The 16,015-nt window shown below is 41.5% G+C and overlaps 1 protein-coding gene across 3 annotated transcripts in view; it reads left to right on the top strand.

The window, feature by feature from the left end:
* Positions 1–16,015, top strand: part of llgl2 (LLGL scribble cell polarity complex component 2) — a 64,203-nt gene that overhangs the window by 17,427 nt on the left and 30,761 nt on the right. For all 3 annotated transcript variants that reach the window (XM_039739617.1, XM_039739615.1, XM_039739616.1), the window contains exons 2-7: positions 3,730–3,833; positions 8,029–8,126; positions 8,567–8,648; positions 11,990–12,105; positions 14,082–14,240; positions 15,531–15,693. In XM_039739617.1, the coding sequence (XP_039595551.1) occupies positions 3,759–3,833; positions 8,029–8,126; positions 8,567–8,648; positions 11,990–12,105; positions 14,082–14,240; positions 15,531–15,693 (693 nt within the window). In that variant the 5' untranslated portion in view covers positions 3,730–3,758. The remainder of the gene's footprint in view (positions 1–3,729; positions 3,834–8,028; positions 8,127–8,566; positions 8,649–11,989; positions 12,106–14,081; positions 14,241–15,530; positions 15,694–16,015) is intronic.

Raw genomic sequence — 16,015 nt, 5'->3', positions numbered from 1 at the left:
CCCAACAAGCTCATACAGGTGTAGACCAGCATTTGGCTATGGAATGCATTGGACCATTTCATTTTTGCCGACTCTGGGACACTGACTGCATTAAGTGTGCTTTGGTAATCTTGAATCCCCCACAGCAACAAACAGAAGGGGTGCCCCGTGGCCAAAGCGGCCTAAATGCGTCAGCTTATCTTCGTTTTAGAGGTGGGCCTGGGTTTTCTTAGCAGGTATTGTATGCAAACAGAACTAAATGTGTGTGGCATTGTCACCTGTTTACTATAGCGTGACCCACTTTTACACTTTTTATGTTGTGATCCTTTGACTGTTTTAAGTTTCAGTAGTGGCGATTGAATTACTTAACAGGAGGAAATCTTTAAAAGTATACAATGTTAATCACGTTGTGTGTGTTACGGGCAAACCTGGCATTAGACGAATGGATCAGATTAAGGAGAGGAGGAAATGGAGGAGTAAGAAAACCTTTAGAAGTTCAGATGTGTTTTGATAGACCAGAAATTATCATGGGCCTGAGACTGGTCCTGGGCGTGAACCACAATGCAAGTCTTTATTTTAAAGTTTCTTAAACTTTGATCCTTTAATTTACAGAGTTGACCGACTTGCAATAACAATAGTGGATTTTAAACCTACACTATATTAATCCCAGTTTGAATGTTAAGGTTCTATAAAATTCAATCCACCCAACATTCATAATACTATATAGATAGAGAGATATCTCTATCTCAGTAAAAGGCAAAGCCCTCACTCACTCACTCACTCACTCACTAATTCTCCAACTTTGGCAGGCTCATTCCTTACAGCTTCCTTACAAACTTGGGCAGGTTTCATTTTGAAATTCTACGCGTAATGGTCATAACTGGAAGCTATTTTTCTCCATTTACTGTAATGGAGTTGAGCTCGAAAGCCGTGGGGGTGAGTTTCATTTGACATCATCACGCCTCCCACGTAATCACGTGAACTGACTGTCAACGCAGTGCGTAGAAAATCAGGAAGAGCTCCAAAACGCGCTGAAGAAAACATGCATTATATAATTAAGAAGGCAATGAAACAATAAGAAGCGAGCGAGTGACATATACAACCATATTCATGAGTGCTGCTACTTTGGAAACAAAGCACGATGTAAACTTAAACTTTAAATTAAGTTCATAGACAGGCTACCGCTGGCGTTTCACATGCCCACAGGTAATGCGGGATACAAGTTTAATGAGAGGACGCAGGATATAAACGAGAGTTTTGATCACTTTGTAACTAAGTTAAAATTGCAGGTGAAGGGCTGTGCTTATGCAAATTCCAAGAGACTGTGTTTGTGGGGGATTGACAGTTAACGCGGGTGGGGGAGTCACGTCATCATCTCCCCTCCCATTCACCTCATTTCACTCTGAGCTGAGCTCCGCAGCTAACGCAGTCTTACGGAAGTGACTTTGTGACGCTGCCACCAAATACTCACAGAAAAATCCACAAGTTAATACACGCGCTGTCTCTACAGTTTCTCCACACTGAATCCTCCAGGCACTACTTACAAAAGGTTACATTATCAATCATGTTACGTTATTTTTAAAATGTTTCCTTTTCTTAGCACAAGCACAGCTGAGAAGCTTCGATGCATGTGCTCCATAACGCTTTAAAAATCACGCATTTAATCACACTTTGCATTACAAACAAAGGGGAACTTCTGTCAATGCATGATTTCCTGGTACACCGATTACATTGATCAGCGCATCCCGATTCATTTTACCCTCGCACCCCCTTGGTTTGAGAAGTATGAAAAAATATGAGGTTAACACAGAAAAACAGATCACCAAGTGCAGCTTTATGAATAATCGATTTGCCATCAATAATTGTTTTGGTAAAGCCATACTCAGTGTAATCCTCCTTCCATTTTATAATTTTTCCGCCACTAGCCATGATTAAATGAACGGTAAAAAAGTAAGAGCGAAGCGAGGGTGACTTATTCAAGCAGGCAGGCGACAGCTCAATAGCTCGAATTTGGATATAAGTAGGTTCTATTTAGTGGCCAGAAATATCTTTGTTAGGAATGGAAGTTGAATTTAGTCTTTAAATTTCTATGGTAAAGAAAAAGTTATGCAATGATGACTAAATTTAACTATATAAAGTCAAAACTTTTATATATAAAGTCACTGTCGGAATAAATAAAGTCAAAACTTGAATATATAAAGTCAGCATCGGTATATATTTATATTTTTTTATATACATAAAATCTAAACCAGCATTTCCCAGCCTGTGGGCTGTGACTGATTGCAGATAAAAACCTGCATCTTCCTCACTGCTCCGACGATCGTAGTCCCTTTGTTGTCCCTCATATTAAGTGTAAAACTAAGGGGTCAGAGCGTTTGCAGCTGCTGCTCCTCGCCTGTGGAACTCTTTACCTCGTCACATGAAGGAGTCCTCTACAATTGAACTGCTCAAAACGAGATTAAAGACTCATTTCTATTCACTAGCATTCCGTGACCTTCAGTAATACTGATAGTTTCCTCATTGTGATTATGTAACATTACTTCTATTTATTATTTTATTTATGTTCATATATTTCATTTCTATTTGTTGTTTGTATGTTTTCTTTTATTCTATGATTGTAAAGCACTTTGGCCACAGCATTCCTATGTTGTTTTAAATGTGCTATATAAATAAATTGACATTGATGATCGTAGTCGATTCACAGCAGCAGCGTCACAGGTGTATTGCAGCCGACCCCACCGTGACGATCGTACTCCACTCACCGAGGAGGAAATCATGCATAATTTATCTGACACTCATAGGCTCCTGTGACTGCACAGGTCCAAACCCCTGCTTTGATGTCCGAGAGAGACGATCCCACTCTCTACTCTTGAACGGTTGTATTAAATTCATGGAAAGGGGACAATGTGGGTCAGGAACACACTGGGATGTGAAAAACTGGGTCACAATGCCACAAATGTTGGGGAAACACTGATGTGCACTTTATCAGGTTGTTTGTTGTGCTATATGTCAACCCTTTTTATCTTTCTGTCTGTCTTTTAAATAATGGGTAGCACGGTGGTAGAGCTGTTGGCACGCAGTAGGGAGTCCCAGGTCCTCCATGCATGGAGTTTGCATGTCCTCCCCATGTCCGTTTGCTCCCATTGTCAAGTTCAAGCTGTGCAGGTTAGGTGTTTGGTGACACTAAATTGCTCCATGTGTGGTCACCCTGCCCTGTAGTAGAGTGGCACCCTGTTCCTGCCTAGTACCCTATGCTAGCTAGCATTGGCTCCATACCTCCCTACTCCACCGTGACCCTGGTCTGGAGTTATGTGGGTTACTAAATGGCTTGACCTCCTTATTTTATCTAACATGGGATTATTGTTCTCCTGTTAGTTTTAATTTTCCAAAAGTGCTGTTAAATGTCATTCAGAGGAAATGAATAAAAAGAAAAACACATGCAAAGATGAAACCAGTCCTTCCGGTTTCTAAAGTTGCTTTTGTTTATTTAGGATCAGCATTTTAATGCTTTGGCAGGAGTGCTTTATTCATGCAGTTAACTGTTGGTATTTATGTAAAAACACATTTTATTTTGTCAACAAAACTCTTAGAATGCATAGCAGTAGAAATTGTAAATACATTGTAAGTATCCTTTTTCTTAGGATTCCAAGTGATCCTCACCACATGCTGTAGAGTGGGGGCAATCCAAGGAAATGGGTGACAAAAACGGTGGTGAAATGAATGAACGCTCACATGTGCCCGTCTCCTCAGTTTTCTTGTAGGAGGCTGGTGGGGGTGAAATGAAGAGATTTCTCCGTCAAGGGCAGGAATCCTTGAAAGATCGGCAGAAGCAGGACCTCTTTCAGTTTAACAAGGTAAGCTGCTCTTGACTTTGTCCCCTACTGAATGTTTCACTCTTGCGTTTGCTCACACATTTGTGTTGCGTTGGCATCAAATCTCAATCCAGACCCTTAGTCTGGGTTTACGGTAAGGGTTGGGTTATACTTGATGCTCAGAACGCTTACATGCACGCATCATGGCTGCTACGCGTTCCCAGGGCTTTTTTGATGTGTCATCTGAAATGCATGTGACGCGTGAGCGAGTTGCTGTACCAGGAAAACTTTTGGGCGGTGTGTGTGTGTTCAAATTTTAGTAGGTGACATCCACATTGTTTACTATCCGCATCTCCATAGTGACACACATGCCTTTCAGAACAGCTGGCACTAAATCGCCAGTTCTTTGGGCGTGGATGTGCAAACGTGCAAGAGGGAATGGAAGCAAATTTGAGGCAGATATGTCCATGCAAAGCAGTAAACATCTGAAATAAGAATTGAGGATTCGGCCATTGCAAGTTAACGCAGTGTGACGACAAGCTGCACTGCAGCTCCAATAGGATCAATGAGTGTGTTGCGATATTTGATGAATGGTTCAGTGCAGTGAAGCGAGTGCTGACAGTCAATGGTTTTCATGGTGGTTTTCTTCATCCATTTCTCGCATATTCCCCATCGTAATGATGAGGTACATTTAAAGGTCTCACATCTCACCTTTGTGCTGGTGTTGTCTTTAGCACCTTCGCAACAGCATATCACACTGCCACCTGCTGGCATCCTCCACATCTTTCTATCATTAAAAAAAAAAATCTTGGAAGGAGATGCAACTTGATTTTCTTGGAGAGTCACTTATACGTCCCGCGAGAAGAGTCCACACCCGGGGCTGGGAATTAAGAGTAGATGACAAAGTAGAACGTCGTAAAGAATTCAAAAACATTGGCGTGGTACACATGCAGAGCAGGTTAGAGATAATGGAAGTATGAAAATTCAACAACAACATTTATTTCTATAGCATATTTTCATACAGATAATGTAGCTACCAAAGTGCTTTACATAATGAAGAAAAGAGAAATAAAAGACAAAGTAAGAATTAGAATAAGACAACACTAATTCACATAGAATAAGAGTAAGGTCCGATGGCCAGGGAGGACAGAAAAAACAACAAAAAAAAAAAACAAAACTCCAGACAGCTGGAGAGAAAAAATCTCCAGGGCCCCTCTGGGCATTCTACCTAACATAAATGAAACGGTCCTCTTTGTATTTAGGGTTCTCATGGAAAAGTCTCAAAAAAATGATAGTAAAGATTGCATTAGCGCAAACAAATGGAAATTATTACTTGGTGAAATAAAAGAACAGCAAAAAGAGATTGAATATATTGTTCAGATTTAAACTTTTAAGTCAGAGACTTGTAGATCGTCTAACTGTGAATTTCCCCTTGGGATTAATAAAGTATCTATCGATCTATCGATCTATCTAATTCATGTTACCAACAAGAATTAAAAATTTCCAAAAATGTTGGCGCAGTATGAAGTCCTGTGAGACGGAGACTTTTGCCGTGAGATTATTTCAAGTCACGCCCTACTTACAACTATTTTCAAACAAGACCACAGTCATCTAACCTCAGTCGTGTGAATGCTTTTGTCAGACACACTTCCTGCACTCTCAGCTCTTATACATTTTATCAGGACAATCATTTTCTACGTTTTAGATGACATGTCAACGACTAAGCGAAGAAGAAAGAGCATGGACAAATATTCAAAACTAGCCAACCCACAGCGTACCATACGCCGCATAATCAGGCCGGTTTTTTAATGATTTTTAAGCACAGGGAGAAAATTAACATTTGAAAAATCAGTAATGTAATAAATCAGCAAGAAAAGCAACATCATAACAATGCACCGAACGAACCAACACAGTAAAACAGTTTGCTATGGTGCACGCGGTCGTGCGTCGTAACCAAAAACTCGGTTTTTAAAGACTGCCTACTTCATTGTGTTTTAACCTCAGTTGTAAAGGATTGTTTTGAGGATCCCATGGGATACCCCTCGCAAACCGTTTAACACGCTGCATATGGCGATTCACCTCCGCGAGAAACATGCCTCTATGAACAGTCAAGGCAATTCGGAGGTTCCAGGAGTTGGTGGGCGTGGCTCCTTCTGCGTGCGCCATAGGTGTCTGTCTTGTCGGCGGCTCAGTGAGTCCACGCCCCTTCCGCCGTGGTTTCCATGGTTGTCTTGCCTTAGTGAATTATATATATATATAGATAGTTGTTTTAGTTATTATAGAGAAAGAAATGATATTCACTCACAGGGAGTTAAACGTAGCGTTGTCACGATGCAAGTCCAAACACGGAATCAAAATTGAATGCGATCTTGAACAAAAGTTAATTCCAAATATTGTATTTACTAAAGTTTTAAAGTAAAAGTGAAAATAATGCATATGTAACAATTCCCATGAAAATAACAATCTCTTAAAATTGTATATCCGGTTAACCAAACCTGGGGATGGGCGAGCGAAGTGAAGAGGGGGCAGAGCCCCTAGTTTACATAAAGTACATGCACAAGTATGGTCGGTGCAGTGCTTGCGTAGCAGCCACATCCACAAATATACGTGTCATAGAGCGTCAAGTATATCCCGGCCATAACAAGAACAACTTTTGAGTTTACACCTTTGCACACCGCACACTACCCCAGAGCTGCGGATGAGCAGCAGACTAAGACTGAGACTAAATGCTGTTGCAGTGGGCTTCTGGAGTTGGAGGACAGGAACAAAGTTGCTTACTAACTTAGACCACCTCGTGGGTGACGTTACAAAGTGAATTCCACGTGCATCAGACACACTGCTATGGACATGGGAAAGCACAAATATGCAATTGAATAAATGGAAACTGTATTTTATGTTTGGACTGATGTATAGCGTGATACTGAATCAAATATACTTAACTCGGTGCCACAGAAAAAGACCAGATGATGCACTGAAATATTTATATTGTGTAATATAAGAAATCGAACAATAGGGATGAACATCTATTTAACCATTAATCTTCATCCAAAAAAAAAAAAAGACTTTGTGTCCCTAATGAGGAAATCCCTTGGCTGCCAGTTTCTTCCATACTGTATTCCTTCAGGAGTGTCATGGAGGTCTCTGGATTATATAGGACTGTTTCTTATGTGGATGTAAGCACCACAGGGGGCAGTCCAGTCTCCTTTTGTCTTCACTCTGTACTTCTCCGACCATAAATATAACAGCAGGTCATGTCACTTGCAGAAATTCCTTGATGATTCTGCACTTTAGGGGGGTATTGATGAGGGGGATGAGACAGAGGAGAGGAGTCAGGGGGAGAACTTTGGGAATTGTCTGCAATTTAACGTCCGCAAAACCACAGAACTGCTTTTTGACTTTCATCACACCAAAGAGCCTCCATGTCTGGTCACTAATCAGCGAGTGCATGTAGAGGCGGTGCGCTGTAATCCTCGTTATAATATACATGTGACTACAGGGCTTAGTGACTTCTATGGTTCCATTGACACAAACGTTGACGGTTGCTACATTGTGAGCACTGCTTAGGGGGCTAACGTCTTGCTTGTCCTTGCACTTGATCACAATAATGTTGTCTTTTTGTCAGGCCGTTACTGTCTGACCACAGTGAAGCTTTACGTGTCTGAATTTGCTCGACATGTTTCGATGGTTTGGTCCTGCAGTGACGCATGTGTCACTTTCACTTTCCGTGTCAATTTCAGATGACCAGTTCACATCGTCTTCACCGTCTCTTTATTCAAGCACTTGTTCCGTTTTGATTTATCCTAAAACTGCCTTTACGGCTTTTGATTTGCCTTTGTTTTTTTTTTTTTTGTTGGCTGCTCCGCCCTACTCATATTTATGAGTTTCCTTAGAGTAGGAAAAACACAAAAAATATGCATGATTTTCATTTGCAGCAAGTTATTTCATCCACTTGATGGCTACAGAACACTGTCTCGAGGGTTATTCAGGCTTACCATTATACGTCACCCCGAGTCTGACTCGGGTTTAACCGCAATTAGATTGAATTGCCAGCCTGAGTTACACTCGCAGTTAACACCAAGGAGGTTAAAAAGTGTGTTTGCAGAGATGTGTGATCCTCTTTTTCTGATTAATGGATATTCGTTTTAATCTACAGGCTCCACAAGGTATCAACTCTATTTATTTATTTATTTATTTGTTTGTTCAGTTTTAAATTTGTATTTTGTTTTTGTCTGTTAAGACAGTGGAACATGGATTCCCTCACCAGCCTAGTGCCCTTGGATTCAGCCCCAGACTCGGACTTCTGGCCATTGGGACCCGCTCTGGAGCAATCAAACTGTATCCTTAAAAGTGCCTACCATTAGAATACCATGTAGAGAGGAAATGTGGCCTTATGGGTAAAGGGTTAAACTCTGAATGTTGCAAGGCCAATTCCCACTCCTTACACACTGTGTAACCCAATTCTCTTAACCAGCCGCACTCTACCTCTATGTTTATAAAATACATTGGGAATGGCGCTGGCACAACGTAAAGTTAGCAAAAGAAAGATTGGCCAGCCATGCAGTGCAAATATTTATTTACAATTTTGATATGAATTCTGATACTGGTTTTATTTGAGATCCTCTAATCTGTCAACAAACACAAGCTCCTTGGCCACCATTCTGACCCCTCTAATCCAGTCCATGCTTGTGTTTTGTTCAGTGGGCTGTACAGAAGTAGCAAATCTTTAAAATGTCAATAATTGCTTTTCTTTTTCCTTAACACTCTTTGTGTTTTAGCTACGGCACACCAGGAGTTGAGTTTATGGGTCTACATGAAGCAAATGCTGCAGTCCTGCAGATACACTTCCTAGCAGAACAGGTACCCTATTCGTAATTAAACTCCATGGCCTGTAACTAAAGCTTAAACTGTCAACGGCGTTAGTCTCAGATTTAGCAACGGCTGTTAGAAAGATGCAGCCGTCGCCCTACAAACTGTCTCTTTGTTTCTGATGCTTGTAAGTTTTCACTCAAGAAACGCCTTTAATTGGCCCACTAAAAAGATTACAATATGCAAGCTTTCGAGGCAACTCGGGCCCCTTCTTCAGGTGAGATGTCATCATTGACCATGATCATGATTACATTTTGCCTGAAGAAGGGGCCTGAGTTTCCGCGAAAGCTTGCATATTGTAATCTTTTTAGTTCGCCTATAAAAGGTGTCATTTTGCTTGACTTCTCACGACATTCATAATGGCTAACGCGGTTCAAGACCCTAGTACTACATTCAAGAAACAGAAATCTTTAGTTTCCATTATACTTGGTATGCCATCTCCCATAAAAGCAGCAAGTTCATGGAATATTCAGAACACATGATACGATTAACTTAAAGAAATACTTCAGCCTAAAATTCTAAAAAGTTTATGTACCTGTCCTGTGTAGGTTGTAATGCTGGCTGAGAAAAATGTCTTCATTGTGAATGGAGAGAAAAAAGTTTCTGATATTATAGAAGCCAATAGTGACCAATGCTGTTTCAAAGCAAACAATGTGAAAATCGGAGCAAAGGAAAAAGAACTCATGTTACATAATTCACATCTCCGTCATCCAGTTGTATGTTCAATATGTGTAATACGCATGCTTTTAAATATAAAACATTGCTAAATAATTATTTACGGAATATACAGAAAACAATAAATTTAACACAACACTGGCTACTCCTGGAAATCTTCCTTGAGTCCATAGTAGCCAGTGTGCTGTTCTATGCTGTGCTCCCCTCGGGAACCTGATCTCAAAAGAAGCCCAATGCCGGAATAAGCTTATCAGGAAAGCCTGCGCCATCACCGGCTGAACCCTGGACACACTGGGAGCTGTTGTAGAAAAGTGAATGGTGGCAAAATTGGATTCATCATGAAAAATCTCCTCCAGGGGGCGCTCTCTCTTGGAGCACTGTTAGCCACAGGCACATTCCTCCACTACGCTGTGCTAAGAAGAGCCTCTGGGGGTCTTTTCTGCCCACTGCTATCAGGCAAATCAATGCTTCTTCCTGGGGCACTCATTAAGTTTATCTTGAAAATATTATTTTGAAATATGTTAACAGTATTTACAGTATTATATTATTTTTATTCATATATTGAATGACCGTATTATTTGTTCTGTCATTCTGTATCCTTGTTTTTATTTACGCTGCTGTATGCGTGTGAATTTCCCCTTAATATTAATAAATTTTTGTCTAATCTAATCATAAACATGAAAGTAAAGACTTACAGAGATGACTGTTTGAATTGAAGACCCGCCTCTCCTCCTCATCATCCATTGGTCAAGAGTCCTGTCTTCAATTCAGTATGACTGCGGCTTAACTAGCATTGAAGACCCGCCTCCCCTCCTCATCATCCATTGGTCAAGAGTCCTGTCTTCAATTCAGTATGACTGCGGCTTAACTAGCAGTACCATGTAAAGCCTTTGCATGGGCACCGACTCCAACAGGTGGCATGGTATTGGCTGTCAGAAAAAAGGAGGGGCTTGCAATGCTTTGGAAATATAAAACTGAGCAGCTGTGTAATTTGGCACATCCTGGGATGTCTAGTCATGCAATAATATGACATGCTCAGCAGCTCCAGTCATCAGGTTTGACTTCTCCGAATAGAGCTTGTGTAATGTGACATCAGCTTTAGGTTTAGTGGATTCATGTGCTTTAAACGTTTCTTGTAGTTCATCCTCTAGATGTCGGGGTGTTCCAACTGCTGCTCCGTGAAACAGTTTCGGTCTGTATTATATATCTTTGTCGGTCTATGAAATCCTGGAATCCCCAGATCAATTTGTTTTTTTAGCTGATGTTAACACTTTTCAGATAACATTTCAAACTAAAAATGACATCATGTTCTGAATGGACAATTGGAACTCCAAGGGAGGGTATCTACGATCGAATCGTGACATGTCTGGACACTTGAAACTCCAAGGAGGACTCCAAGGCCTCTGATCTAATGGTCGTAAATCTTGGCATTCGAAACTCTAAGAGGAACACGTCTGGAGCTTAGAATGGCATCGTATTAAGCATTGCTGGCTTGATTGTTTATTTCATACATCTGCATTTTGACAAATGTGCCTCTAGTAGCAATCCGGTAAATGTTCAGAAACCAGGTTTTTTTTTGTTTTTTTTTTCTTAAATTGGCATTAAGTAACGGTTGAGCATTTCCTTTATTCTGTTAAGGTCATCCCATCAACTTGAACTTTTAAGATATTATCGTCTAAAACCATTTAAATATTCCTTTATCCTTGTAAACACCACTTTTTCCCAAACCTCAGAGACCATAATGCCCAACACACTTTTAGGCTTAAATAAAAGAAATTTATCAAACCACAGGACCTCCAGAAATAAACACCCATACAGAGATCAATCGCAGTGCCAATTGACCACCCTGTTTCTCCCTTCTTCCTTCCTCCAATTGAGTGTTTCTTCCGTACTCGGACTCTGTGATGTGAGTTGGCAGGCTTCTTTTCATGCTGGACCCATGAGTGCTTCCTGTGCCACACTGTATCTTCCCAGATGCATTTCCGGGTTATATAGAAAGTAGGGAGCTCCTCCCCGGACAGCACCATCTATCAGCACCCAAGGACCCTGACAGGGTTACACTTCTGGACTCCAACTCACAAGCTCCCTTGCGGATGTCCCAACTGGGCACCTCTACCATATGAGGGGTTGAAACCGTTCCCCATTTCCAGCTCCTGCTGGTCCAAACATTATTGTATTCTGGCCGGGCACAAAGTCGTTTCTTTGTCCAGCCGGCCAACTCGTTTGTCCTTTTGTTCTTTTATGTTTGGACTGATGTATCTCTCCTGGGCCCAGCTTGAAAAGAAAGCCTGCCAATTCACTTCGGAGAGTCCGAGTCCGGGGGCAACTGTTCTGTTCTGGCCTCCCGTCTGTGTAAGAAACTGTCGTCCTTCCTGACTGGGATGCTGTTCTCCTTCTACCCTTTTCGTATCCAAGTTCTCCAGCCTCACTTGAGCTACGAGAGTTGGTCTCTAACCTGTAAAGATTTTCCAAAATGTTTTATTGAGTACCATCTGATTGGTGGTTTTATCATTTTAAATATCATGTTGAAATATTCTGCCTTGTATACTTGTAGAGTGTCCAGTAGGCCACTGCTAGACGGCAACACAGACACTAAATGATAGCCATGCTGTCCCTTTTGGGGGGGGCCCTAATACTTGTGCTGTGTTTCTTTTCAGGGCCAACTTGTCACACTTCTTGAGGACAACAGCCTTCACTTATGGAAGCTGCAAGCTCGCAATGACGTGTCTGAGTTGGCAGAGAAGACCAGTTTCACGTTACAAGGAAAGCCAGGGTGCGAGTCGTTTTCATGAGCTTTTCTTTTCGATTAATAAACACCAATGTAGAATGTCATCTCTGCTAGTAAAGTAAATGTTGCTTGACAGGTTGAACGTTACTTGTTAGTGTATACTCGGTGTGCAGCCTGAGTTTTTCATTTTTCTAAATCGATGGTAAAATGCAGCACCTTGAGAAAGTCTTCAGACCCCTTGATATTTATTTATTTCACATTATCTTATGTTGCACTCACTTAATTTTTTTCTTTCTAAACTCATAACGCAACCCTCAACACCCCCAGAATGACAAAGCACAAACAGGGTTTTAGGAATTTTTGCATATTATGTTAAAAAGAAAAAAACAGAAATATCATATTGACCCAAATATTCAGACCCTTCACTCAGGGCTTTGTTGGGGGTGCAGTTCCAGCCTGGAGTCGTCTTGGGTCTGACATGTCAAACTTGACACACCTGGATGTGGGGGTCCTCTGCAGATCCTCTCAAACTCAGTTAGGTGGGATGGAACTCGCCAGCTGATCATCTCCAGAGATGAGCAGGGCCTTGGTTGGGCCATTCAAGAATGTTTCCAGAGTTGACCGTAAGCCCCTCCTGTGTTGTCTTTGTTTTGTCCTGTTGGAACATCGATTGCCACTCTACCCAGAATCCCTTAACTTTCACAAACTCCGGCACTTCTGCTTTATATGTTGCTTCCTGTATTTAGTTTCTACGGTGGCCTCAAAAGTCCAAGTTCTGTCGTCCCATCAATTCATTCTTTTACCTTGAAGAAATAAAAGTGGCAAAGATGCAAACACGTACAAAGACCCACACCTAAAGGACACCCTGTTTAATGTGGGTATATTTTACTGCCCTGTGTAGTTTTTGTTACACCTTGCGCACCCTGCTTCAGTCCATTCTGAGCAGCAGGTTTTCATTATGGATTTCTCTGTAGTGTGTTCCCTCAGCCCAGTCTAGTCTCCAGTCTAGGACTGGTGTTACACGTGTGATGAGAGGTGCCTTGTTTCCTCCAGAGTTCTATCTTGGGTTCATCAGACCTAAGAATCTTGTTTCTCATAGTCTGAAAGTCCTTGTGGTGCTTTTTGGCAAATTCCAAGCAGGCCTTGCTGTGTAGTCCGGCTGCCCTGACATAAAGCCCAGATTAGTGGAGTGTTGCAGTGGTGGTTGTCCTTCTGGAAGTTTCTCTCATCTCTACACAGGGTCTCCAGGGTGTAGGCCAGGCTGACCCTCTGTTTCTTGGTCACCTTTCTTACCGAGGTCCTTCTATCCTGATTGCTCACTGCGGCTTAGTGGCCAGCTATAGGAAAAGTTGTGGTTGTTCCAAACTTCTTGTACTTGATTTAAGTATTGTGGAGACCACTGTGCTCTGAAGATCCTTCAATGGAGCAGAATTGTCTCTAAGCCGTTCCTAGAGAGAGCTGTGTGCCAATCAGTTGAATTGACCAAACGTCAATGGGATGCTCCGAGCCAAATGTCAGATAACTTGTCAATGCAATTCTTTTAGCTTTTTGTGTAATAAACTTTCAAAAACGTCTAAAATCTTGGTTTTCATTTGTCATTCTGGGGTATTGGGTGTTCTGAGAGTTTAACTGCCTGGACCCAATTTTAGCATAAAGCTGCAACAAAACCAAAATGTATAAAAGTAAAGGGGTTTCAGAGGACTTTATGAAGGTGATGTCTGTACAGCATTGTATACCACAGTACTGGTGTGGGGTCCTACTTAGTGTCGATTTCTGACTTGAGTCTAATGCTCCTGGGGTAAGCGCCAACCACTCCACAACTGTCAGTTGGCTTAAGAAAATAAAAATCATTGAAACGACACCAGTGCTGAGTCAACTGCAGGTCGAGCTGGCAGAGGGTCATAACTGTGATGACAGTGGCTTGGCGCTGCCTGCAGTATTTCAACGCTTTGCAGACATAATGCAGCAGTAATAATAAAACTTGATACTAACACCCCCCTCGTGCCCCCTTTCCCTTTCAGAGCCCTGCCCAGTACTACGCATGTAACAGCCGTGCTGGCCCACTCCTCCCGAGATCTCCTGTATCTGGGCACAGAGGGAGGCCATGTGTTTGTTGTTAAGACCCCTGACTTTGAAGAACTGGAGGAGCACTATATCAGTGTTGAAGACGTTCAGCAGAGGTAAACCATTGTTCTGGAGCGCATTTCATTTTGGATCTCATTTCTTAATCTGTTTTTCCCTCCAATATGCTGCTGTTCTTTTACAGTAAATATTTGTAAAGATCATTCCTTATTATTTGTCACATGCCTTACATGGACTCCACTCTCCTGCGTTCTTTGCTGCTCTCTGTTTAAATTCTCATTTGGCAGGAAATTCTTTGCCTGTCTTCTCTGTTGCTGCCTTTATATTTACACAGGTATGAGCAAAGATATTTTATTAACATTATGTGTGCATATCCAGATTTGATCTTGTAAACTGTTATCAGTTAAAATTCCACTGTTATGGCATGAATAACAGAACCAAGATTAGCAAGTAAAAAGTCCAAGTGTGAATGCAGAAAATGACTATTTAGCGATGTGTTGCACTTTAAGCACAATTGAAAAGTAACTACCTGTTAATTGTGATTTGTGACGCAAGGGCACTTCTTTCAGGCAGGGAACCTCGAGTGATAAAAGCAGGCCTGACCCACCACTTACAGACGGATGCCATGAGTGATCAGAGCAGGTGTACTGTGTGCAGGTTGGGAAAAGGGTGCCATATTGGGGCCTTAGGGAGCCTAATCACACGTTGTACTGATCACAAAGAGCTGACTGAATGTGCAAAATATGTGGAGGTTTGTGACGTCTCAGGGAACGTCAAGCCAGAAGCCAAAAGAATGAAAAAAAATATATATATATATATATAACTGGATTTGCAAAAAGCAAGGAAGACGGATAATAAATGCGGAGCAGTCTTTTCAGACTGGAGTTCTGGATAGGAAGTGAAACAAGGTGGCCAATTTTCTGGGTTATGAGTTCAAGTGGCAGGAGGGGGCGGGTCCAGTCAGACGGACACAGAAGTGACATCAATGACAGAGTGACTGTCGATGTTCTGTTCTGCAGAGGGAGTAGAAGAGAAGGCATTAGTACACTGCGCCCACCCCTCATCCGGCAGGTAATTGCCATCACTAAACCTCCTATGCACACGTGCGTGATACTATATACCTATAAGAGGAAATCGCAAAAATAGGCAATTGCAATAAAATCGTACGTGAGAGTCAAATTTAAAGGTGAGATTTGTGAACAGCAGGCCAAATTCCATAAGATTCACCCAAAAGTGTTCAGTAAGCAAAATTTTGTTCAGGTGTTTTTTTAAAATTATTTTCATATTTCAACTGTAATTGTGCTCACCAAGTGTCTACGAAAGGTTTCTGATTTTCAAGCACCTGCTACCATTAGCTCGGCTTCTGAACCAATTTTAACTGGCTTTAGGATTCCAGTGGAATATGCAGGAAGGCGGAACCTTGACTACGTCGAGACTTTGACCGAGAATCCTCAAAATCCAAATCAAATCCTTATTGGCTATAGCCGAGGACTCTTGGTACTATGGGATGTTAAGAGCAAGACAGCTACTCACTTCTTTCTTGGAAACAAGGTATGTTCTTGTTTTTCACCATCAAGTGGTCTTGTCTTAGCCATAGCACCCCTGAACAGAGTCTGAGTTCTGCAGGCTGCTTTAGCCGTTCTTGCGTATTTGTCCTTTACATAACAAGAATCGGCTTTTTAAGGTGCTTAGTTGGTTACTGACATTGCATTACATTTTTTTTTTTAAGGTACAGCAATATAAAATACATGTCTTATAGTGTGAGTTCTTTAAGATTACTGTAACACACAGCTGGTATTTTTGTGGATTTTTAACTGGACATAGAATGTAAAGCTGACCGGGTGCAAATATCTGGTAAAATGAAATGATTCTG

The sequence above is a fragment of the Polypterus senegalus genome, chromosome 17, assembly GCF_016835505.1.
Source record: "Polypterus senegalus isolate Bchr_013 chromosome 17, ASM1683550v1, whole genome shotgun sequence".
Classification (NCBI taxonomy): Eukaryota; Metazoa; Chordata; class Cladistia; order Polypteriformes; family Polypteridae; genus Polypterus; species Polypterus senegalus.
This window is presented reverse-complemented; position numbering and strand designations above follow the sequence as displayed.